This window comes from Abramis brama (assembly GCF_963993115.1).
Source record: "Abramis brama genome assembly, chromosome: 10".
NCBI lineage: Eukaryota > Metazoa > Chordata > Actinopteri > Cypriniformes > Leuciscidae > Abramis > Abramis brama.
Genome location: NC_139972.1, coordinates 9,559,015 through 9,583,969, shown reverse-complemented (window position 1 = coordinate 9,583,969; position 24,955 = coordinate 9,559,015). Strand labels below are relative to the sequence as shown.

General features: G+C 37.0%; 1 protein-coding gene across 3 annotated transcripts in view; it reads left to right on the top strand.

The window, feature by feature from the left end:
• The first annotated feature begins 4,021 nt into the window (after positions 1-4,021).
• Positions 4,022-24,955, top strand: part of grik1b (glutamate receptor, ionotropic, kainate 1b) — a 36,561-nt gene continuing 15,627 nt past the window's right edge. For 2 of the 3 annotated variants that reach the window (XM_084125960.1, XM_084125959.1), the window contains exons 1-8: positions 4,022-4,312; positions 4,402-4,493; positions 18,072-18,239; positions 19,331-19,588; positions 20,090-20,271; positions 21,002-21,055; positions 22,451-22,624; positions 24,292-24,435. In XM_084125960.1, coding sequence (XP_083982086.1) covers positions 4,278-4,312; positions 4,402-4,493; positions 18,072-18,239; positions 19,331-19,588; positions 20,090-20,271; positions 21,002-21,055; positions 22,451-22,624; positions 24,292-24,435 — 1,107 coding nt within the window. In that variant the 5' untranslated portion in view covers positions 4,022-4,277. Of the gene's footprint in view, positions 4,494-18,071; positions 18,240-19,330; positions 19,589-20,089; positions 20,272-21,001; positions 21,056-22,450; positions 22,625-24,291; positions 24,436-24,955 lie in introns of all 3 variants that reach the window. The other variant, XM_084125958.1, reaches the window with a different exon arrangement.

Here is a 24,955-nt window from a genome sequence, read left to right as displayed (position 1 = left end):
TATCTGGCTCTGTTTACAGGGGCTGAACTGTAGGCTATCCTCCCTCTCTAAATGATCTGTGATCCAGATCCTGTCTCTGTAATCCCTCTAATGCCAAATAAACCCACTGTCACAAAGACCTAAAGGATACGGGTAGCAATCACCTCTTAAACCAGATCCAGAGTGGATGAATCACTTTCAAAAAGTTTTTTTTTTTTCCCAAAAAAAGATGAACCAACTTTTAAGATGAACCATAAAAACATACTGTAGACAGCCAATCAGAATCCATCCTGTTTAAAGAGCTCAAGCATTTAAAGGTGCCATATGTATGTTATGTTTTTTTTGTTTTAGTTTTTTTTGGACTGTAGTAAAGCATAAAAATGCCATAATATGTTTGCAGATATGTAGGAAACATGATAAGTTCACATACTTGTTTCTCCGGAAAACAATTCTACAGCCAGTTATTCTGCTTTGAAATGTGTTTTCTGTGTTGAATGTTTGTTTTTGTTTTGGTCTGTGTGACTCCGCCCACTGCCAATTTAACCAATAGTGTTTCGACACCCCGGGTTGCCAGTTGGTGGAAAACACTGAGATGGAAGCCAGCAAACGAACTGGGTAAGAGTTTGCAGATTCTACATGACCTTAAAAACCTCTGCATCCATCAAAAAAGCTCTATGAACAAGGCTTATTAAAACGAGTATAATTCAACTCATCAACTTACAGTTAACAGCTTGTCGCCTTCTATTGTAAATAGCACTCGTTCCTGTTGCGTGTCCTTAATCTGTCAACCCACGTGAGCGTCGAGTCTGAGGAGGAGGGTGAAGGAATCCAAATTCAAATATTTTAAAATTGGGTTGCAGTAGCTATTTCAACCCCTAGCTGTAAATATTACATACTGCACCTTTAAAACGACAAACTACTCTTGTGTTCATAGCATGTTGTAATTGCCATAAAAAGCTCTGTATGCTTTGGAATCGCTCTCGTGGTACTATGATATCATACACTGATCGGTCACATCGTTGCTTCAAGTCAAACACACCTTAAATCTGCAGTGGTCAAAATTACGAGTTTACATGTTGTAATTACAAGTTCTACAAGCACGTGAAGGCTTTTTGGTGCTTTTAACGTCATCGGACTCGGAATAATGCACTTCTATGGTAATTACTTATCACTGCCAAATTGAAACGGAGAAATGACGGTTATGTGGGCGCTCTCAGAAAATGGCCAGTTGTAATTATGAGTTTTACGAGGATGCGAAAACCCTTTTTACAAGTCGTAATCTCGTAATTACGGTAATTACTACATGGCGTGAACGCATCTTTAGATTGAACAGTATTGTGTGTTGATGTATGCTACTATAGTTATCATTCTTTGTGTGATGGGACCTTTAGGCCTATTGATGTCCAAAACACAGAAATATATTATTCTATTGCTTAATAAAATACATGTCCAGCTGATAAAATGAAGGACAAAATTATGAATTTTGTTTTTTGACATTTGTGGGAAAACATTTTTAGGATACTTACTCCTTCTCTAGATGGCTCGTAGACTGCATTTTGATTAAGAATAATGTTTCTTCATTTGGAAAGGCATATGGTACTAAATGGTTAAAACGTACACGTTTGCTCATTCTTCGCTCCCGATTGGAGGCCATGTCCCAAATGGCACCCTAAACACTAGCTGTGTTCCTACGAGTCTGCACTTCCGTGACGTAATGCCACTTTGACTGTCGGAAAGAAGTCTGCTGCTGAGCTCGCTGATGGTCTGATGGACTTAAAGGTGCCTTATGTAAAAATTGAGGTAAAAATATCCAAAAAATGAGCTACATGCATCAAAAGAATGAGAAGAAATAAGGGCGATGATGTCATTAAAAAAATGTCAAGTTATAGTGCTGCAGAGATATCAACCTCAATTAGCATTAGCATTAATAGCCACGGCCCGACAGGTGTCGTAATACCAGTTTCGGCCATGGGAGGCGGTATGCCGGCAACACAACCACCAGCCAAACATGCAATACACGAATAACTCGCACGGCTTGTGGGCGTACTTGAACCTGATGTCAATCGTGTGGAAAGTAGCCTACTGCCCACTACTACATTCAAATAAAATCTGATAAAAAAGGAACAGAACCAGAGTAAACATTGGCACTGCTTTCCATCGCTGGAGACAACTAATGGACATGAAAAAAATGAGGTTTGACTTCGAACTTGCAACATTTCGTTTGGATTGGTAAGTAAGATGCTGTTAGTATTTCGTTAGAAGTTTGTTTTATATGTTTGTGTAGATTTTCGGGAAGTTATAACATAGAAATGTATCGAAGGCTGTTCGATAAACGTATATAACGTTCATAAATACAGTATTGTAATATAGTACACATAGCACAATCTCTATTGCTCTTTTTTTCTTGCCAACTACGTGACCTATATTATGTATATTAAATGGCTTTCCTGAGGTAAATCTGACATAATTGTTCTCCAGCTGTGTTATTGACCTCTTCACGATGATAAAAAACACTGATTGGTCGATATTATGTATGAGGAATACATTTTGGTAAGTTGTAGCCTAACGTTACTGTATCTTTCAGTGTTCGTGATTTTTTTACTATTAGCTAGTAGAGATGATCGGTTCACATGCGCTAGGGATCTGTCGTGTAACATTTACAAGCGCCAAAACGGTATTTAATTGACAGAATCTGAGAGCTGAGATTTTTTTATATCATAACTAACCTGCTCTGTCTAGTCTGTCGGTCTCCGTGTCCTCTTTGCTTCGCGATTTTTCTGTGCGTGAGAAAATTGATGTGTGGGGTGAGAGCGTGTGAAAAGTGTTTGCGTGTGTCTCACGGTTAATGCGTGAGAGTTGGAAGCTCTGGTTACGTTGGCGCTAGCTTGGTCAACATCAGCGAATGCTGTCTGTCAAATTAATGTAATTCAAACTAACAATAAAAATGTAATATGAACAAAACGAATATGAACATATTCACTGGTAAAGGTGAAGGGGAGTAGCTTGAAGATATTCATACTCTAGAGTAGACCAACTCACTTTCTGGAGGTATACTGCCCCCATCTGGTATGGAATGTGGAGTATGAATTTATTTATTTTTACATAAGGCACCTTTAACGGACACATGCAGCCTTTGTAAGTCCACTAGACTGAAAGTACATATGAAGTGTTCCATTTGGGACAGGGACAGACTTTTGCGAGCGACTCGTTCTAAAGAATCGGTTGAGTGAAGATTTAATTACTCACCCATGACACACAAAAGACGCTGGATTCGGAATAATAGCGCATTACTACGGAGCCCCTGGTGGTAAAAAATATGAGACGGAAGGAAAAATAATATGTCAACGATTTTGCATTCTCTCGCAAATGTTGTGCGTTCCCCTGAGAAACTTTGCGTTCGCTTGCAAAATGTTTGCGTTCCCCTGAGAAACTTTGCGTTTGCTTGCAAAAAAAAAAAAATGTTTATTTGCGAGTGAATGCAAATTTTTTCAGGGCAAAGCAAACATTTTGTAAAGGAATGCAAAGTTTCTCAGGGGAATGCAAAACATTTGCGAGAGAACGCAAAAGCGTTGCCAAATAATTTTTCCTCCCATCTTATTTTTTTCTTCTTCACCATGTCCCATGGCTCCGTACACTACCGAAATTGCACTGCCATACTTTTATTTAGCAGAAATAGTAAGAGTAGGCCTAGTATTCTATTCCGAAATCAACCACTGATCAATCCGATCGAATCTTTTTTTTTTTTTTTTTTTTTTTTTTTTACTGAGCTTGTTTAAGATTTGAATCATTGGAATGAATCAAATCTCCATCAGTAGCCTAGTTCACAAACTTCTCACAGCTGCTTATCACTTCTGACCTGGTCGTTTTAGTTATTTTTATTAGTAATTTTTATATAATGCGATTGTTTTAAAAATATATATATTATTAAAAGTGGGTTAACTGCTGTTGAATAAGGTGTCTTCCCCTTTGGCGAAATCACAGACAGCGAGTGACAGATAAACGGGTATTTAATCTGCTGGCAGATGTGCGTTTCCATCAGAGCGCCAGCACAAGATTTAATCATTTCCTCGGTGTACCAAAGAGCAAAGACGTTGTCGAGGTCGACTGCTGCCAGATTTGAAGTTAATCTTAACAACGGATCCATGTTTGCGGATCAGAGAGTCGCCAGTGCCCTCAATTGAGCTCGCGCGCACGGACTGGGAGTCGCGCGGTCCCTGGCTGTCAGAAACGCCACTATGTCCTGAAAGCACCGCGGGAAGGGATGACTTATTCTGGAAAGTGATGCCCAGTTAGCACCTATGGATGTGAGGATGGGTGATTCCCACCAGTACGAGTGAGTGGAAAGATGCTGCTCGGATGGAAATCATTCCTGTATGGATACACAAAGAAGAAGGATATGTATGTTGAGTGTGTCTCCTGCAGGTGTCCCGTGCTGAAGGGGACAGGTGTGAGCTTCATCCTGCTGTGTCTGATGGCAGAGGTCAGTCTCAGCGCGCAGCAGGTCTTGAGAATCGGTGAGTTTCAAAGCCCTTCGTTAATAACAGCTGTGTGTGGAATTAACATTTCTGGACTGTGATGTTTGTTTGTTTCATTTCGGCCATTTCAGTGTCTCCAAAACTCTGGACACTTGAAGTTGCTCAAAAAATTGTCATTGCATTAAAACTTCTTTAGGTTTTAATTCGTGTGCCTCATGCTTCTATGCGATATAAAAGTGGTCCCTTATTTATCCATATTAAAGTATTCTATTTTTTTTTCTTTTCTTTTTTTGACATTTAAAGGGTTAGTTCACCCAAAAAAATGAAAATTATCCCATAATTGACTCACCCTCAAGCCATCCTAGGTTTATATGACTTTCTTCTTTCAGCCAAACACAATCAGATATCCTGGCTCTTCCAAACTATATGAGTGAATGGTAGTTTTTGAAGCCCATAAAAGCGCATCCATCCATCATAAAAGTAAACCACACGACTCCTGGGGGTTAATAAAGGCCTTCTGAAGCCGAAGTGGTGCGTTTTTGTAAGAAAAAATAACCATATTTATAACTTTATAAACTGTAATCACTGGCTTCCGGTAACAGTCGTGCGAGTCTAGGTCCAGCGGTAGAGTGACCTCTGACCCCACGCAACTTAAATTTTGGTCATCACATATGATTGCATATGATTTTTCTTATTAGAAAATTATTTTTAACAATCCTGAGGTGATAAATGTCAATAATGGAAATTGCATAAGAGGTAGAATGTCATTGACACATTTTTTGGGGGATAGTAAAACTAAATCCGTCTATTTGGAATCTAATGCAGCAGAATCAGAATATGTTAAGTTTTATGATCACACACACAATTTATTTTTATTTTTTATAATTTTCTAGAAGCACAATTTGAACTGAATATCATCCATAAGTTCTCAACCTGAGTCATTAATTTGTGTGCCTCTTTTGTGCATGTATGAGGTGATGCTTCCAGCTGCAGTATTTTCATTGGACTTTCCAGTTCATTCCATCTAATCCTATTGTTTTATGAGAGAGAGAGAGAGAGAGAGAGAGAGAGAGAGAGAAAGAGAGAGAGAGAGAGAGAGAGAGAGAGAGTGGGGATCTGGACAGATATGCTAAAATGCAGGTTAATCTAACAGCTTCTTATGATCTGTTGTTGTATTTATTGACCAGTAATGCTTCTGATTTAATGCAGTCCAGTGTATGAATGTTGTAAGTTTGGTAATGCATAATTAATGTAAAGCTCAACTCTGGCCCTCGAGGTCCACTTTCCTGAGTTTCAACCCTGATGAAACGCACCTGAACAAGCAAATCAAGACCTGTGCTCGAAACCGCATCCTATACCCTGATTCACTATTCCCTATACATTACTTCACTAATATTGCAAAATGAGGGAGTGAATGAAAACGAGTGAGTGGATTCAGACACTGACGGCTGCTTTTGCATAGTTTGTGCTTGCAGTTTAATAATCATTTGAAATTAAGCAAACTGGCAGCTCCAGTCGTAATGAAAAGATTTATCTTGAACTCTGTCATGGAAACTGGCATGCACAAACCTTAATTAAACAATTTAATAATCAATTAAAAAGGCTATAGCCACATTAGACCAGCAGTTTGGAAAATAAATGGAAGATTCGGCTCAATCGGCATCCAATTCGGCACGACCCTTACAGTGCATTATGGGTATTCTCTAGCCGTTAAGTGTACATCGTTTGTTGGACTGAATGAGTGCACTAGATAACGTCCACTATGGTTTTGGGCACCACTACTAATGGATGTCCCCTCAAATAATTCCCTATTAAAGGGTAAAGGGGTGATTTCGGACATGGCCAAGGTCTTCAGGATTACTAGAGAGCTCAGAGAGGCGAGTTTCATCTGGTTTGGGGCAAAACTCAGCAGGACGGTTGACCTCAGAGTTGTAAAGATTGTGTGATGTTGTTCACAACATAGTGTGGTTGTTAACTAGTTAAATAACAATTGAGATTTATGGATTGGTATACCAGAGGTGGCTGATTGTGTTTCTTTAGAGCCTTTAATAATGTTCTTTGTGCGTTTAATCCGCTGTATAATTTCTCCTGGTCTGAGGTCGAATCTAATCTTTTTTCTCTGCAAACCTTTAATCTGCTCCATATGGTTAGCGTTTCAATTAGTCCTCTCAGCTTTTGGGTCAGATACCCAGTCGCTGGGTAATACTGAGAAATCGTCCCTGTTAAGCATGTTAAACACGCCGGGCTAATCTGCTTTCTGCTCAGAGACCCTCGGCGTGACCCTGCCAAAGCTCTGCGAGGATGTTGCATTGAGGAATATATTACTAACAGTTTGATTATGAGATGCTGACTACATTTATTTACATTCACATTTACACTTCTCATTAATGTAAAACCTACTGTTTTTTAAAATCCTACTGATAATTGCTGCAGAACAGCATTAGTAATAATTCTTTATATATATATATATATATATATATATATATATATATATATATATATATTTGTAATCATTTTATATTAAAATATTTTAATATAAATATTAACATTTTAATATAAATACATAAATAATTATATATATATATATGTATGTATTAGGGGGAGGGAGGTTAAATGTGCTAAATTGTCATGAAAATAAATAAGTCTCTATTTCCTCTATGCAAAAAAGGTACTTATTTCTTTTATTTAATTCTTATGTGAAATATGACCATGTTTTTTTTTTTTTTTTTTTTTTTTCAGAACATTTTGTGATAGCCTATTCAGTGCATTTTGGAAAGCATCACTGTGATGTTCATGATCAGATTAATTAGATGCTGTTATTTCATTCAAAACAATCGTTTAACTGCATTGGATTAGATTTTGGGATTAATTAAAATTTTAGATTATTATTTAATTAAGATTTTAATTTCTCTGTTTATTCTGTATTTTTAATCAGAACAAGCCTAAAGCATCTTATTGGCCAGTTCTAGAGATCAGGTACCCAGAACAGAGACATCTCAGTCTCTCTCTCACACTCACACACACACACACACACACACACACACACACACACACACACACACACACACACACACACTGTGATGCAGTCATGTGGGATAGTGGGATGTTGAATGAATGGAGGGAACAACTGCATCTTTGTCCTTCGCTCCTTTAGCTGTTGGCTCACATCACAGTGAAGTCCGTCTCTGAGACTCAACACTCATGTCCACAACTCTCACAGCAACACACTGGCACAGTCTCAGGGTTATATGACACAGATTTCAGGAAGATCAAGATGGCCTTCACCAAAAATCACAATTTTGCTTCTAGGCCATTTGATTCAAAAGTTAAAGCCTACACTACCGGTCAAACGGTTGGGATAATTAAGATGTTTTTTATTTTAATGTTTGAAAATAAGTATCTTATGCTCACCAAGGCTGATCGAAAAAATACAGTAAAAACAGTAATACTGTGAAATATTATTACAATTTAAAAAGAACTGTTATCCTTGTGATCAAAGCTGAATTTTCAGCATCATTCCTCCAGTCTTCAGTGTCACATGATCCTTTAGAAATCATTCTAATATGCTGATTTATAGTAGGAATAAATAACATTTTAAATGATTTTATATTGTAATATTTCACAACATCACTGTTTATTAATGCAGCCTTGGTGAGCATAAGAGACTTCTTTCAAAATCTTAATTACTCTAAACGTTTGACCAGTAGTGTATGTGAGGTTTTGAACTATAGGTGGCGCTAGTGGGTTTGAAGGACTGATATTGCCATCAGGAATGTTCAGATTCAGACCTTGCCTGTAGAGGCCATAGATATCATATAATAAAGGCTAGATGGCCATATAAAGGCCAATGGAGGTCGACGTCCGCACGTGACGGCCATCTTGCCACAGTCAGCTCGCTCACTCGTAACATTGTGTTTTAATGCTGCATGTACTTTTAAAATAACCATAACTTGCTCAGTTTTCTACCGATTTTCAAACGGTTTGGTTTGTTATAAACGTCAGAGATGTAGTTATGACACTGCATACATATGAATAATTATAACATACATGTTCAAGCATTCGGAATTATAGCCACGTTAATAACGTTTGTAAGAAACCAAACCGTTTGTAAATCCGTCAATATGTCAGCGAGATAAGAGGATTTGTGTTCGTGCAGATCACTCACCTTACATCAGATACCACAGAGCCCGCCCTGAAAGTCGCGAGTCACTCATTAGACCGATTCGTTCAATAACACGGATTCATTCAGTAACGAAACTGAAACTGTGTTGCTCGGAGAAGCGCAATGGCTTTACTGTTTGGAACTATTTTCGTTGGCAAAACAGAGGAAAAACCGACAATATTATCTCTAAAATGTAAGTCATCTAATAGCCTATAAACTTATTGTTTATTGAACTGTTGTATAAAATCAATATCACATTTGATTTCCAAACGTGCTGATATTCGTGAACACAGCACTTTTGCTCGTGTGATATTGCTTAAGTATTAAAGGTCCCGTTCTTCGTGATCCCATGTTTCAAACTTTAGTTAGTGTGCAATGTTGTTGTTAGAGCATAAATAATATCTGTAAAATTATAAAGCTCAAAGTTCAATGCCAAGCGAGATATTTTATTTAACAGAAGTCGCCTACATCGAACGGCTCGTTTGGACTACATCCCTCTACTTCCTTCTTTAATGACGTCAGTAGAACCGTTTTTTGACTAACCTCCGCCCACAGGAATGCTCCCTCAACTCTACCGAAATTCGTTTATGTAGGCTACTTGCGCACTTCTTATAACTTACTGTGTTTACTCAGCTCTTAAGGTGATTTTCTGAAGTAAAACTGACGCTTCATCTTTTGTGTGATGTACAATAAACTTTATTAAACTCATCAGTATATGTTTGATCATCATTCAGACAGCAGACTTGTAGGCTATTAATAAATAATGGATACATACAAGCAGATGACAAATACGTTATAATAACCGTAATTAAACTACTAAACCATACCTGTTTCATCTCTATACAGCACTCTGACTCTGTAGGCATTATTGTCCGACTCGAAATGAACACCGTTACTGAGAGTTTCTGATATTATCATCATTCCGTGAGATGAAATTGCCCTGACAGACTGAGCGTGAGCTCATGAGGCTCCGCCCCCTGGGTCGTCCAGCAGCAGCTTATTTGCATTTAAAGGGCACACACTAAAACAGTGCGTTTTTCTGAGCCCCCAAAAATGACAATTTAAACATGCTGTAAAAAATGATCTGTTGGGTATTTTGAGCTGAAACTTCACATACACACTCTGGGGACATCAGATACTTATTTTACATCTTGTGAAAAGGGGCATAATACGGGACCTTTAAAAACAAGAACTTATACGGAGACTTTGTCTTTCACCATATCTTGGTTTTTGGAAGCATTTTTATTAATATTGGTGGCATTTTAGCCCCATTGCCCTGTCAATTTATTTGAAGATGCATTTGTATTATGCAGCTTTAAGTAGAATTTGTGCATTTGTTTCATATGTTAATGGAGTTTCAGTCCATAAGTGAAATATGTCTTTATAGTCTCAAAGACACACCAAGGTTGTCCGTGTGACACGCAAACATTACAAACCCCGAGCCTGAAATCAATTAATTCCGATGTATTCCACTTCACGGCGAATTGTGCAATTTGTCAAAGTCACGCTTTTGATTGATGCCTTCATTTGATTAGCATCTCATTACCCAAACCCCAGCGATGATGTCAGAGCTGAAGACATATCTGCCAATGAGAAGCCGGTTGAAATCTGAATGAACTTCATGCATGATGATGAAGGTTCATCTAGTTTTTCTGAAACTGTGCCCAGTTTGTTCCCAGATTCTAAGATGCATGTTTGTTTAATTGGTCTGTGATTGGATGATTATATAACAGGTCAACAGGTCAGCCAATCATATCATTTCTCTCTGCTTGAAGGTCCAACCCATTGTGTATTGTTGTATATTTCTGAAGGTTAGAAATGTTTTGAACTGTGTTTTGAATGATAAAAACTATATTCAGGTTCAGATGCATCCGCTCTCTGAATCTGAGAACAGCAAAATTCAATAGAAACCACCGTGATCCGAACATCATTTCTTCCAAAGCAGCTCAGCATAGTGGAACGCTTCTCTAATGAAAAGCTATCCTCATTTGTGCTGCTACATCTCCTCTGGAAGTCACATGAAGGTGAGGATGTTAGAGGATTCTGGCATGTTCAGTGTTTCTTGCTTGACTGCTCAGCTTTTCATTTTCGTCACTGCTGTAATTCGCTTCCATAATGCTCTGCTGCTTTTCAGGTGATAAATGCCCTATACGCAAATGCCAGAATAGGGTTTTGAATAATATTTTTAAGATGACGTCCATCTTGTATTTGTAAATAAGTACTGCACATGAACAGGAGAGTTTGAGAAGGAAAAGACTTGTTTTATTGGAAGTAAAAATGAAAAATAAACTGGAAGTGAAAGTTAAAAGTTATAAAACATATTATTTTACAAATTTTAATTCTTAATTCAAATATTAAAATAAAAATTCAAGCAAGCCCAGCCCAGGTGAGAAAAAGTAACGCATCACATTACTTTCCATAACATGATATTGTAATATTGGATACTCGTTAAAATTAACTTTCCTCAACACTGCATATAAGATTGTAGTAATTTGTAAAAAAAATATATATTTAGCAGATCCTGAGTGATTACAAAAGTGTTTCAGTTTCACATATAATTTTGCAGTGGTCAACAAACGGCAAGCTTGCAATTCACAAAGTTATCTGCAGTGGTGTAAAGTATTAAAGTAAATGTAATTAGTTACTATACTTTACTGAGTAGCAAAGATATTAGCAACTTTTACTCTCTACTTGACTACATTTTTGAATAAGTATGTACTCTTTACTCCAATACATTTGTGATGAGTAACACCATTAGGTCACTTGATGGAGTTTTTCGGTTCCTTGCCACTGTTGCCTTTGGCTTGCTCAGTTGGGGATATTTTGGGGATATTTAATTTTATTCTATCAATCAATAAATTCCACTAGAAACAAACTTTGTTGTATTATTTTATTTTAATACTGTGAAGCTGCTTTGATACAATCTGTATTGTGAAAAGCGCTATACAAATATACTTGATTTGATTTGATTTAATGCAGTTACTCGTTACATTCTGTCTGCATCTGAAAGAGGACGTATTCCAAGGTCTGAGGACATCAAGGCACGTCCGAATCCAGTGTTAGTTTCTCTTCCTTTCTCCTGAGAAACCTTCATCTGATGGATATTTGAAGGCAACACAGATCCTGTACGTTCCATTCTGTGACAGTTGAGCTAGAAAAATAAAGATGGCGTCTGAAAGTTGCGTCTGGTCATCAGTTTGTGTGTAAATGTACATTTCTGAGCAATATTTCTAGCGAGAATTTACTATTGTAGTCATTAAATACTATTAAATACTACTTTTCACCAAAGCTCGCTCTATTTTGCTGTTGATCATTAAACTGTCACGCGTCCTCAGAAGTCTGTCCGAAATGCGCAGACGCTGTCTGTAAAGTCATTGCCTGATAGGGCAGCGAGGCAACAAGTCACTGCCCGAGTTTTCGGACGCAGCCTTTGCATGGCACCTAACTTTTTCTGCAGCAGTTTATTTCTGTTACAAAAGAATATCGCCATCTACAGGCCACTGAGGGAACTATATCTTGTGCGTTTTGCCTTTACTCACCCAAACTCATCAACAAGGCTAGTTTACGCGAATGTGAGTGTATTAGCAGGTAGTTGTGAATCACAGGTGTTTCATGTATGAGATGAGAACATGACTACAGCCGGTGATATGGCCGAAACCAGCACATCCAGTGCAACCAGGCTTTGAGTATACATTATTTGATGTATCTGTCATATTGAAGAGAACTTTTTGAAGGATATCTTTTTGTTTGTTTGTTTGAGCACTTGAGCCTAACTGAGACTTGAGAGTCTGTAGGCGTTTAAGAGACTGTTATATGAACCTTGATTTATAGCAATTTTGAGGTGTTCAGTTTTATTTTGATTTTAGAAAATAAACATGTGATTAATCTCCTCACAAATCAACAGTTTCTGGTTTTCGTGTCTCTCAGGTGTTGAGGTCTAGTGCATCTTTAACCCTTGTATTGTGTTCGGGTCTTTAGGACTTTATCAAAAGAAAATATGATACGATTAATTATTTTTTCAAACTCAGACTCATTGGCCTTGGCTCATTTTCTGTGAAGAATATATATCAGAACACATTTTCAATGACCACACACTGTACAAATGTGTGTGTGTGTGTGTGTGTGTGTGCGTGCGTGTGTGTGTGTGTGTGTGTGCGCGTGCGTGTGTGTGTGTGTGTGTGTGTGTGTGCGTGTGTGTGTGCGTGCGAGAGAGAGATTGTGTGTAAGTGTGAGAGAGTGAGTTTTGTGTTTCTACCCCTGCCGTTCCCGCACAAGGTTGCAATTCTTAAATGTGATCTAACAAAGGAAAAGAGAAAATATTAACCATATATGCTGTTTATATTGCGTGTAATTGGGATGAAGTAAACATCTGTTGAGTATTTTAACATAAAATTGTTTGATTGTGTTTGTGAAAACCCAAACATGCAGCGGGTCCACCAGACCCACGAACACTGGCTGAATGACAAAAATATGAACACCACACAAGGGTTAAACCTACATGAAGTACGAGTAAAATACTTGCTGACTTGAAACTTGTAATGGTGTCATCTTTGCTGTAAGGTATCTGTACCTTTACTCAAGTATGGTTTTCAGGTAGTCTTTACAGGTTCTGCTGGGACACCTAATGCAACTACTGTTAAGTATTATCAGATATAAACAATGAACAGGAGAGATTAAGAAGGAAAAGACTTGTTTTACTGGAAGTAAAATTGAAGGATGACTCCAGGTTGTTTGTCAGGTGTTTGTTGGGATCGGTGGGTTTTCCCTGATTATTCTGAGCATCAGCATGAAGCTCATGTCAACAGCGGCTCCACGCTGGTACACCAAATCAGAGAGGTTTACACGCCTTGTGGAAACTGGTCACTTTGAGGTACTTTGCGAATTTGCCATTCATGAGGTAGTTAATCTCAAAATGGTGAGTGCAATGTGTTTACAGACGTGGATTAGCATGTGCACAAGGTGACTTTGAATTTGTAGAGAGCTTCCCCTGAGTAAGCAAGCCTGTAACGGGTTTGATTGCTTTCTTAACTCCTGATGCAAAAGCTGTTTTGATAGTAAATGTGCATTGGATTTGCCTTTTTTATTTGAAAGATAAGAGCGTCAGCTTTAGGTTGTTCTTGTGGTTTCAGACTGGTTTGTACTGTTAAGTATAATGGTACTGAATTATTGCTATTTGCATATATCATGTACAGTATTACCAAGCTCAGCAAAAGCCATTGTGTGTTTGTTGGTCCGTGTGAGGCATTGCTGCCCTGTGAACCTTGACGGTGCATTTGTTTCTGAAGACGTTGGCTTTACACACAGCTCTGAGAAAACCAGGTGCCTTAACCAGTAACCCGGCAACAAGCCGATCAGGACCCGTCATGGTTGACTTCCTCGCTTCCTGAGAGAGAAACTGCTCTTATTTAAAGGGTTAGTTCATCCCACAATGAAAATTCTGTCATTAATTACTCACCGTCATGTTGTTCCAAACCTGTAAGACTTTCGTTCATCTTCAGAACACAAATAAATATCTTTTTGATGAAATCTGAGAGATTTCTGTCCGTCCATCGACAGCTACACAACTGAAACTTTGACGTTTCAAAAAGTTCTTAAAAAGATTGTAAAACTGAAGAGATTCGATCGCTTTATACTGTATGATGAACATTTAAAAGTCTTTGAACAAAAGTATTCCGAAGATGAACGAAAGATTAATTCTCATGTTACACAGCACGTTTGAACTTCAGCAAGAACCAATGAGGTTCATTCTTGTGTTACGCATCACGTTTGAGCTTCCTCGAGAACCAATGAGGTTCATTCTCACGCGTCAAGCAGGTTCGGTTGAGCTTCTGTTAATGTTCGCTTATCAATGTTTAAATGTAAATAAAAGCCTTAATTCAATCTGTTCATCATATAAATTGATTGTGTCTCTTCAGAAAATGTGGACAAAACCGGCCAATTCATATGGATTAGTTTTATGATCTCTTTATGAACTTTTTGAAGTGTCAAAGTGAAAATTGTGTAGCTGTCAATGGAGGAACAGAAAGCTCCTCTCAGATTTCATCAAAAAGATCTTTATTTCCAGAAGATGAACAAAAGTCTTACGTGTTTGGAATGACATAAGGGTGAGTAAATGATAACATCATTTTTGGGTGAACTAACCCTTTAAGTCTGAAATAGAATACCGTTTAATGAAATAAATAATGAATGTTGTAGTTGCAGAGCTGCTCTACATTAATATTCTAACATAATCTGGTTGGTGATCAAAGAGAATATCTGATTGCTGTTATGTATTTTCCTTTGATTAAGGGCTCATAGAGGTGTTTATGCATTTATAACCCAAAACAATATGGGCCCTATCTTGCACCCAGCGCAATTGACTTTGTACACCGACGCATGTAACATTCCTATTTTGCACCCGCGCACAGCGGACTTTTCCCTCCACAGACGCGCGTCGCTAAACTAGGAAATTAACTTGCGCTCCCGGGCGGTTCAGCGCAAAGAGGAGGCGTGTTCCGGCCCAAAGGTTCCCTGGTGCTATTTTGCAGGTTTAGAAAACAATTCCGCCACTGACCAGGAAAAACCTAGTCTAAAGTCAGTGGCGCGTTATTCAGATGCTATTTTAAGGGCGCATGCTTGGCCATAATCAATGTAGCGTGTGCACAACACGCATACACTTTGATTCTCTAATCTACACACAGACGCAGCAGTTCTCATTTTTAGAAAACCATACATTATTACAAGGAAAAATATTAACACACGAGGGAAATCATTGTTGTGTCCATGAAGATGTGAAAGAATAGGCATAAATCTAGCTTACACATTTACCCACATTTTTATACGCCTGTTAAATCGAAGCTAATTTGGGTGGGTTTCTCCATCCCCATACAATGTCACTTCTCTGTGTTTTACGGCCCTGACGAGAACGTCGGTCTCCTCGGCTGTGAACCGCTCCTGGTGTGCGCCTGGCAAATCCGCCGTTATAATAGCAATCCGCCATGGAACAAGCGCGCCTGCTCTTAAAGGGAATGTGAGATGATGCTCTGATTGGTTTATTTCACGTTACGCCCAAACCACACCTATGAATAATGAAGCTACTTCAGACCAACCCATTTTAGATTTGCGTCGGGCGCAAGAGTAATTTATCCCGCCGGTATAATAGCAACAGCACCCAAGATCTGCCCACAAAGTTACTTGCGTTTCGCGCTTGACACTTGCGTTTCAGATCGTTAAAATAGGGCCCATTATCTTAAATGTCATATATTCAACATGAGCTAAATATCTGTCATGCACTCTATGGTTCTGTCCAAAAACCTATAGTGATCTTCCTTGCTGTATACTGTATACTTCTAAGGCAGCATCCTAAATGAAAAAGAACATCATAAGGATCATTAGGAGCATTTTTTGGAACACCATAGATAGATATACAGATATACAGATAGATATACAGATATACAGATAGATAGATAGATAGATAGATAGATACAGATAGATAGATAGATAGATAGATAGATAGATAGATAGATAGATAGATAGATAGATAGATAGATAGATAGATAGATAGATAGAACATTTTATAAGTATGTTTGGTATACAAAGATATTTAGCTGTCTGTTTTTTACACAATGCATTCTTTGTTAAGTAAATAATGTAATTAGTTCATGCAGCATATCATAAGATAAAGCATCATTAAAGCAAGCATGGCAGCTGAACAGTGGAACGATGAAGCTGTCAAGACCATTGAAATGAATTTGAGCGGTTCCACAGGAATAATTTGAACATCTGAAGCTTTAGTACATATTTGATTTTCATGGCCTTTTCACATAAGCCTGTAAGAGGTTCTGCTCGAACAGCCACAATGAAATGTCATTACCTTGAGCTTACCGCTGAGAAAGTCTGTATTTTTATCCCTCCTGTGAGAATGAAATATTCCCCACGGAGGAGAGCAGCTCCGGCGCGGTGTGGTTTGCTAACTGTAATTAACCCTGGTGTTTATCGGGCTGGATTTGAGCGTGTTTCACCCACACAAGGGTCTCTCAGTGGAGGAAAAAGGTCATTCACAATCAGAGCCCAGAGGGGAGGTCTTGCCCTCTCGTTCTTTACCTCTCTTCTCTTACAACATCAATCACAATCTCTCCCAAAAAATCCTGTTGAAGTTGTTTTTCGAGGTGCTCGCAGCCAATCGCTGGCGTCTGACGGATGATTGTTCCAGAGTTGTCATCTTTCAGACAGGCGACTGAAAAAACAATGTGCTGATTTGATGTGGTTCGTGGGGAACAAGAAAGGTTAACTAAACTAGAACAATTTTGATTTAAAGAACTATTTTGGTCAAATATCATAAATGTTAAACAATAGATTTTTACTCATCGCAACTCAATAAAATGACTAACTAAACAAACTGTTCTGCCAGAAGCCCAGTTTATATCCCATATAAATGTATATATATATATATATATCTGTATAAATATAAAATTAGGCCAAAATATTGTCACATATACAGTACATACAAGTCATGAACTTCACTGGAGGTTTGTCAGGTTATATCAGATGTCTGTCATTAACAGGATACTTTTAAGGACTTTAACTGTTTGTCCTTTAATTTGTTTGAAGAATTGAAATGTTAAACCTTCATTTGAAATGCTGGTCAATTCGCTTTCTTACGTGTAAAATAAAGGTTCCAAAAGGGTTTGTTTTTTTCTCACAGTGATTCTATAAGAACCATTTTTGATTCCCCAAAGAACCTATCAGTGAAAAGTTCTTAAAAGAACATTTTAATAATCTAAAGATTTTTTTTTTTCAATCTAAAGAACATTTTGTCCAATGGAAACATTCCATTAATGTTAAAGGTTCTTTAAAGAACCATAGATGCCAAAAAAGAACTTTTTTTTTTTTGCATATAGTGCAATGCTTGCAAACAATAACATACAATGCTTGTATGTTGTGCATTTATCATCACACTACTGTATGTGTGTTTTCTCTGAGGTTTGACTAATAATAATTTAAACCTGTGCTCCTGTACAGATATGCGTGTATGCTGTGCACTAAAGCAGATTTTGTATTTGTTTTGTCGAATTGTGTCTGTAGTTGTCGTGTAGATGCATCTAATCATCTGTAAGATCATTTAAGGATTAGAGACGTCATGACCGAAAATTCATAAACTGTTTTGTGCTGCCGCAGCTTGAGAAAACAACAGAGATTGTGAGACATTCCAGTATGGCTCTTATCTTATGGTAATAACTGTTTCAATTGCAGAATTTTAACCTTCACCATACATGCACATTACCTTATTGGTTTCTATGTTTCAATTTTTGGAGAAACATCTTTTCTTGAATGAAGCATGGCTGAAAACTCTAATTCTTCTTAGTTGACACACAGTAAAAGTGTAGAGCTATAAAATGCATTTGAGACATTGTTGAGATCTGTAAAGGAGATTTGAGATTACTAATGTCTTTTTTGTCCTTTTTCTCTCTGTGCAGGGGGGATTTTCGAGACACTTGAGAATGAACCGATTAGTGTGGAGGAACTTGCCTTCAAATTCGCTGTAACCAACATTAACAGAAACAGGACTTTAATGCCCAACACCACCCTCACCTACGACATCCAGAGAATCAACCTGTTCGACAGCTTCGAGGCCTCTAGACGAGGTGTGATTCTTACATTTACACGTTTGACAGACACTTTTATTCAAAGCAACAGGATCAGTTCATGCATTGCCTGGGAATCAAACCCATGACTTTGATGTTGCAAGCACCATGCTTTACCATTTGAGCTACAGGAATGGTAGCAAAGGGAGCTCAAAGCAAATCCTAATATGATTATATACATTGTGTATTAAACTATTAAAAACATATCTGTTAATTAAAATAAAGCTTAAATAAAATAAAATATAAATATTAGTTTATAAAGTAATATAAAAATTAGAATTAGAAAAAGGTTGCTTTTGCAAAGTTATTACATAATTTACTGGAAATAAATAAAGACTAAAACTAAATAAAACTAAAACTGAAATAAAAATAATTTAAGCTAAATAACAATATTTAAAAAACAAAAAAAAGTAGTAAAATGACAAAAGCACATAACGAAATGACTAAAAGTTAAACTAAAATTAACATGAAAACTAAAAACAAAAGCTAATTCAAAACAGTAATAAAACTCGAATAAAACTAAAATTAAAATGAAAATAACACCAGTGTAACTTGCCGTGAAATTTACTAGAAATTTCGGAGTGAAAATTGTTTGTTTTCAGTGTACCTATTAGTAGTTTAGGTTATATAATTGCATTTGAATATACACTATCAAAATTATATGATCGATAAGTTATTACAATATATGTTTTTCCGTTACTTTACCTCATCAAAATAAATGAACCAATTTAAACTTTTTTTTAAGTTGTATAAGATTCAACACTCTTAAAAGTAAAGGTTCTTTATTGCCATCAATAGTTCCATTAAGAACCTTTCAAATCCATGGCATCTTTTCAAAGCACAAAAGGTTCTTTATAGTGGAAAACTATTATAAAATGCTCTTCACATTAAGAAAAAAATGTTTTGGGAATCTTTAATTTCAAGAGTGTAGGCAAGATTTTAAAAAAATGAGTTGAAATGACTTGTACGGCCAGTTTGATTATACTTAAAACATTTAAGGCAGCTGAACTTAACATTTTAAGTTGAATTAGGGGGAATATCTGATCAGTGTGTTAATAAAGTCCCTGATGTTCTCTTGGTCTTGCTGTCAGCCTGTGATCAGCTGGCTCTCGGTGTGGCTGCGGTGTTCGGCCCGTCCCACAGTTCTTCAGTGAGTGCGGTCCAGTCCATCTGTAACGCGCTGGAGGTTCCTCACATCCAGACCCGCTGGAAACACCCGTCTGTGGACAACAAAGACAGTTTCTACATCAACCTGTACCCAGACTACGTCTCCATCAGCCGCGCTGTGCTGGACATCGTGCAGTTCTACAAGTGGAAGGCCGTGACGGTGGTGTACGAGGACGCAACAGGTGGGCAGACTCTTCAGAAACACCCTTTTTATTGCTCAGATGTTTCTCTTTCATTTCTCAGGAGAATCGGTTACACTTTATTTGGGAACACTTTATTTTACAGTGTCTTTGTTACATATGTTACATGAACTTACCATAGAAATAACAGTAAATTATGCATACCGGTAATTGCATGCAACTAACCCTCAACCAAACCCTAATTCTACCATAACTCTATAGTAAGTACATGTTATTAATTAATAATTAATTAATTAATTAACTGCTGCATATTTTTGTGGAAACTCTGATTCATTGATGAATAGAAAGTTCAAAATTAATTAAAAATTTTTTTTAAAATATAATATTTTGTAACATTATAAATATATTTACTGTCGTGTTTGACTAATTTAATGTGTCTTTGCTGAATTAAATTTCTTTTTTTTTAAAAAAACAAAACAAAAACATTTGAATGGTAGTGCGTTTCCGTCATCTTTGCTGATTTTGTCTATGCATTATTTTTAGGGCTAATTCGTCTTCAGGAGCTGATCAAGGCTCCGTCGCGGTACAGTATCAAGATCAAAATCCGGCAGTTACCGGTAGGAAGTAAAGATGCCCGGCCGCTTCTTAAAGAGATGAAGAAGGGGAAAGAGTTTTGTGTCATCTTTGACTGCTCGTACCAGACCGGGGCAGACGTCCTCAAACAGGTACAGTAACACGCCGGGACCGAGCGACATTCACAGCTCGGTTGGGAATGCCTTTTCCATTTCCAAATTCCAATTCCATTTTAAATTTCATTCACTGCAAAAAAAAAAAGGATTAAGCTTATTTTTTCTGACCCCATTGGCAAATGTTTTTTTTTTTTTTTTTTAAGCATGAACTCTCTTTATTGTGATGATTTTTGTTTTTTTAGAAAACACAGTATTTTGTATTTGTATACAGTATTTTGGCTTCTCGACTAAATTTATCTTGATTTAAGAAAACAACACACAAAATTAGATTAACTGACTGCAGTTTTTTGAGTGGAAAAGCAAAGTTTGTCGTGACAAAGCCTTGTTTAAAAGTTTAGTAGTAAAGTAAAAGACTAAAGCATGACCTGTTTTGAATTTGATATCGTGTGATGTTCTGACATTATTCACCGATGTCTGATGTCATTCATTGACATCATCAAATCCCATTTACCGTGTTACAGCAATACAAATACAAATCCCTAAACTAAATCCCCATCAAATGTGATGCGTTTGATTGCTCCACTTTGTAGCTGTTGTTTCAAAAAGACACAGTCATGCTTTATTCCAGTGTTTTGATTTCAGGTCAGAGCAAATACTGTACATGTGTGTCTTTAGATATCTAATGCTCATTATGTGAGTATGCTGGTGCAGAAGGAGGTTTAACACGTTCTCCTCTTTCTCTCTCTTTCTCTCTCTTTCTCTCCAGCTGTTGTCTATGGGCATGATGACAGAATACTACCATTTCTTTTTTACCACTCTGGTGAGTTTCTTACATGCTTTCTTTGAGTTTTTCTTTGGTGGTGTCATAGTTTTGACAGGGATTTTCAACAACATGTGTTCTGCTGGTTTGCATTTAGTGTTGTTCAATGTTTTCAGTCTCTAGATGCTGCAGTGAGGATGTATTTTTGTAGGCCAACCTGTAAGTTCGCACAACCCTGGTTCCCCTGATAAAAACCCAATAGGATTTTTCCTGTTGGATTATTGCAAAAAATATATATATATATATATATTGTTACACATTTTGTTCATCATGATAATATTCACAAGTGAACACAACTTTTATGTATTTTGAAGCCTAAATATAGTCATCAGAAGTAAAAAGCAAAAGTTAGGCTATTAACAAACACTTCACAATAATGTTTCATTTGTTAACATTAGTTAATGTTTTAACTAACATGATCCAACAATGAGCAATACATATGTTACAGTATTAATTCATCTGTGTTGATGTTAGTTAATAAAAATACAGCTATTCATTAGGGATGCACAATATATCAGCCACCATATCGGTATCAGCCGATATATGTTCATTTTTAATGTTATCGTTATCGGCCCGAAGAAATTTGGCTGATATATTTAAGCCGATAAATAATGGATTATTTCCTTCAGCTGAGGCACTTCAGATGGACACTGTTCGCCATTAATGGTTTGAATTGCTTGAAATAACTTCAAAAAGGAAAATCCAGTAAAGTGCAACTGCAGCACAAGTCTGCCATATAAGCTACATTACATTATAACGAGAACATCATTATTGTGTGCTTGGGACATGGCTGTTAATGGTGATTTGTTTTGTAATCAGGATCTCAAAAATCATATAAAAATTTGGATTTAGATTTATCGGCCAATATATTGGTTATTGGCTTTCAAATATAAAGAATTATCGGTTATCGGTATCGGCTAAAATGTTCTTATCGGTGCATCCATACTATTAATTGCTTGTTCATGTTGCATTAACTAATGTTAACATATTAGTAAATGCTGAAATTAACATTAACTAAGATTAATAAATGCTGTAGAAGTATTGTTCATTCTAAGTTCATGTTCATGTAACTAATGTTAACTAATGAACCTTATTGTAAAGTGTTACCAACAAACTATACCATGATCGCCCGACTTACTGCTTATTATTTTATGTTGTAGAATAAAACATGAAAATATCTTGAGCTTCTGTTAACCAGACCTTATTTCAGGCATTTAAACAAAAACTCATTGACTTCAGGACGATGGAACCAGACGTGCTAAAATGCTCATTTCTGGGGTTTGGCCTACAAAAATACGTCATCCCTGCTGCACTCAATAGCTAGAAAACAAATATTCTTTCTAAAGCGTTTAATTTCATCTGTAAGGAGTGAGTTCATGTGTTGATATGCCACAGGATCTGTTTGCGCTGGACCTGGAGCCGTACAGATACAGCGGGGTGAACATGACGGGTTTCCGTCTGCTCAACATCGGCAACCCTCAGGTGGCGTCAGTGGTGGAGAAATGGTCCATGGAGCGACTGCAGGCTCCACCTAAACCTGAGACCGGCCTGCTGGACGGAATGATGACAGTCTGTCCATCCTCTACATATATCATCATATTACAGATAGTCAAGTTTTACTCTATTCTAGTACTAAAAAAATGGTACAAAGCAACACTATGGTATTTTGACAAGTCGCACGGGTATATTTGTGGCAATAGCCAACAATACATTGTATGGGTCAAAATTATCGATTTTTCTTTTATGCCAAAAATCATTAGGATATTAAGTAAAGATCATGTTCCATGAAGATATTTAGTAAATTTCCTACCGTAAATATATAAAACATTTATTTTTGTGAGTGAATGCAGCACAATCGAGAACATAAATGGACAACTTTAAAGACGATTTTCTCAATGTTTCGATTATTTTGCATCCTCAGATTCCAGATTTTCAAATAGTTGTATCTCGGCCAAATACCATTCTATCATAACAAACCATACATCAATAGAAAGCTTATTTATTCAGCTTTCGTGTTTTGTATAAATCTCTATTTCAAATAATTGTCCCATGTGACTGGTTTTGTGGTCCAGGGTCACATATAAGGTAACTACATGGGTTAAGGATAAGTTTAGGGGTAGGTGCCTAGTTATTACAGTTATTATAATTACTATAATAAGTACATATGTACATGCGGAACAGGACTGTAAAATAAAGTGCTACCAACATTATTTATACATCGTTCAAGGAGCGTTTTTTTTTTTTTTTCGGAAACGTTTTAGTTCGACGTTCATGTTCATTTTTTAAATGTTAATGTTAAATGTAAATGTTTAAATGTTTCGGAATGTTCAGAAAACATTCAAAAGTAACATTCCCATAATGTTGGTGGATGTAGAATGATAAAATGGAATGTTTCCTTAACATAATCAAGAAAAAAAAAAAAGTTTTTGAAACTTTTAAAAAAAACATTCAGAACATATTTTTGTTAGCTTGGATGATACTGAATGATTAGTTATATTATAGTTATATATAAAATATATATTATTTATATCATGATATCACGGCACTCCAAGGTAAATAGCATGTTTTTACCATAGTCCAAAAAAGACATCTCCACAAAATGATTTTACCATAATACTTGATCAAATTATACAATGTTGTGCATAGTCCAAGTCACATTTATTTGTTTATATACTGATGTTTTAAAGCAGTTTTACATTAATAGACACGAAAATAACGCAAAATTCTTCAATTATGAAACAAATTCAATTTCAGCTCTACAGAAGAAAACGACTGCTCAGTTTAGTTCAGTGTTAGTTTAGTTTAGTAGCAGTGTCAATGTTGCAAAGTTCATCAGTTATGAAATGAACTCAATTGAACTGTAAAGCAGCTCTATAGAAGATAATAGTGTCATTATTCAGCTTGAGTCAGTTCAGTGTTGATTCAGCTCAGTTCAATAAGTGTCCGTCAATTCAAGTTTTCTTGAATGAATGAATGAATGAGGCATTTATATAACGCTTTCATATGTACTACTGTACACCCAAAGCGCTTTACAATACTATCAGAGGATCTCTTGTCCTCTGTTCTCTTGCTGATCTCTTGTTCTCAGTGTCAGTGCAGTAAAATCGATAATATTTCTTAATATCAAGTGTCTTTTGAACCCAGGATTGAATTTAGAAAGAAGTGAGTCATTATCTGACCAGATTGATCTAGTGTAGTAGCATGTCTGATGAATCATGTCTCTGTGTGTGCCTCAGACTGAAGCAGCGTTGATGTACGACGCGGTGTATATGGTCGCGGCCGCGTCCCAGCGAGCGTCTCAGATCACCGTGAGCTCACTGCAGTGTCACCGCCACAAACCCTGGCGCTTCGGATCCAGGTTCATCAGCCTGTTCAAAGAGGTAAATGCTCCTGATTAAAGAGATGGTTCGGAGTAAAAATCAACCTAGGGACCTTTGCACCATGACCTCGAGCCAAACACCCCCCAGAAGCCTTTTTTCCCTTGGTCGAACATTATTAAAGTTAGAGCTTATTTAGAGATATCAGCCGAATGGTTTAGTGCAGGCGCTAATGGATCCAAGGTTGTATCTCGTAAATTACCCCACTAATAATGCCCAGAATGGGACCAAACTTCTACAGTAGTACAAATAGGTTCTGTACTCATAAAACGAGGCATTGGAAAGTTTGTAAGTACATCAGGAGTTTATTTAAATAACACTTGCCTGACGGCTCATGCTACCGTTAACCCGGACATCGAGGTCACTTCAATGAGTTGGGAAAAGCCTGTAAAAGTCATTTGCAAAACTCACAAGTGTAAGGGAAAAGCTAGTAAATTTAACACTCCATTTGATAACTGGATGATATTCGAAATACTTTTTAAGTGTCGATTGGAAAATACAAGCATTTATAAAACTTTCAAAA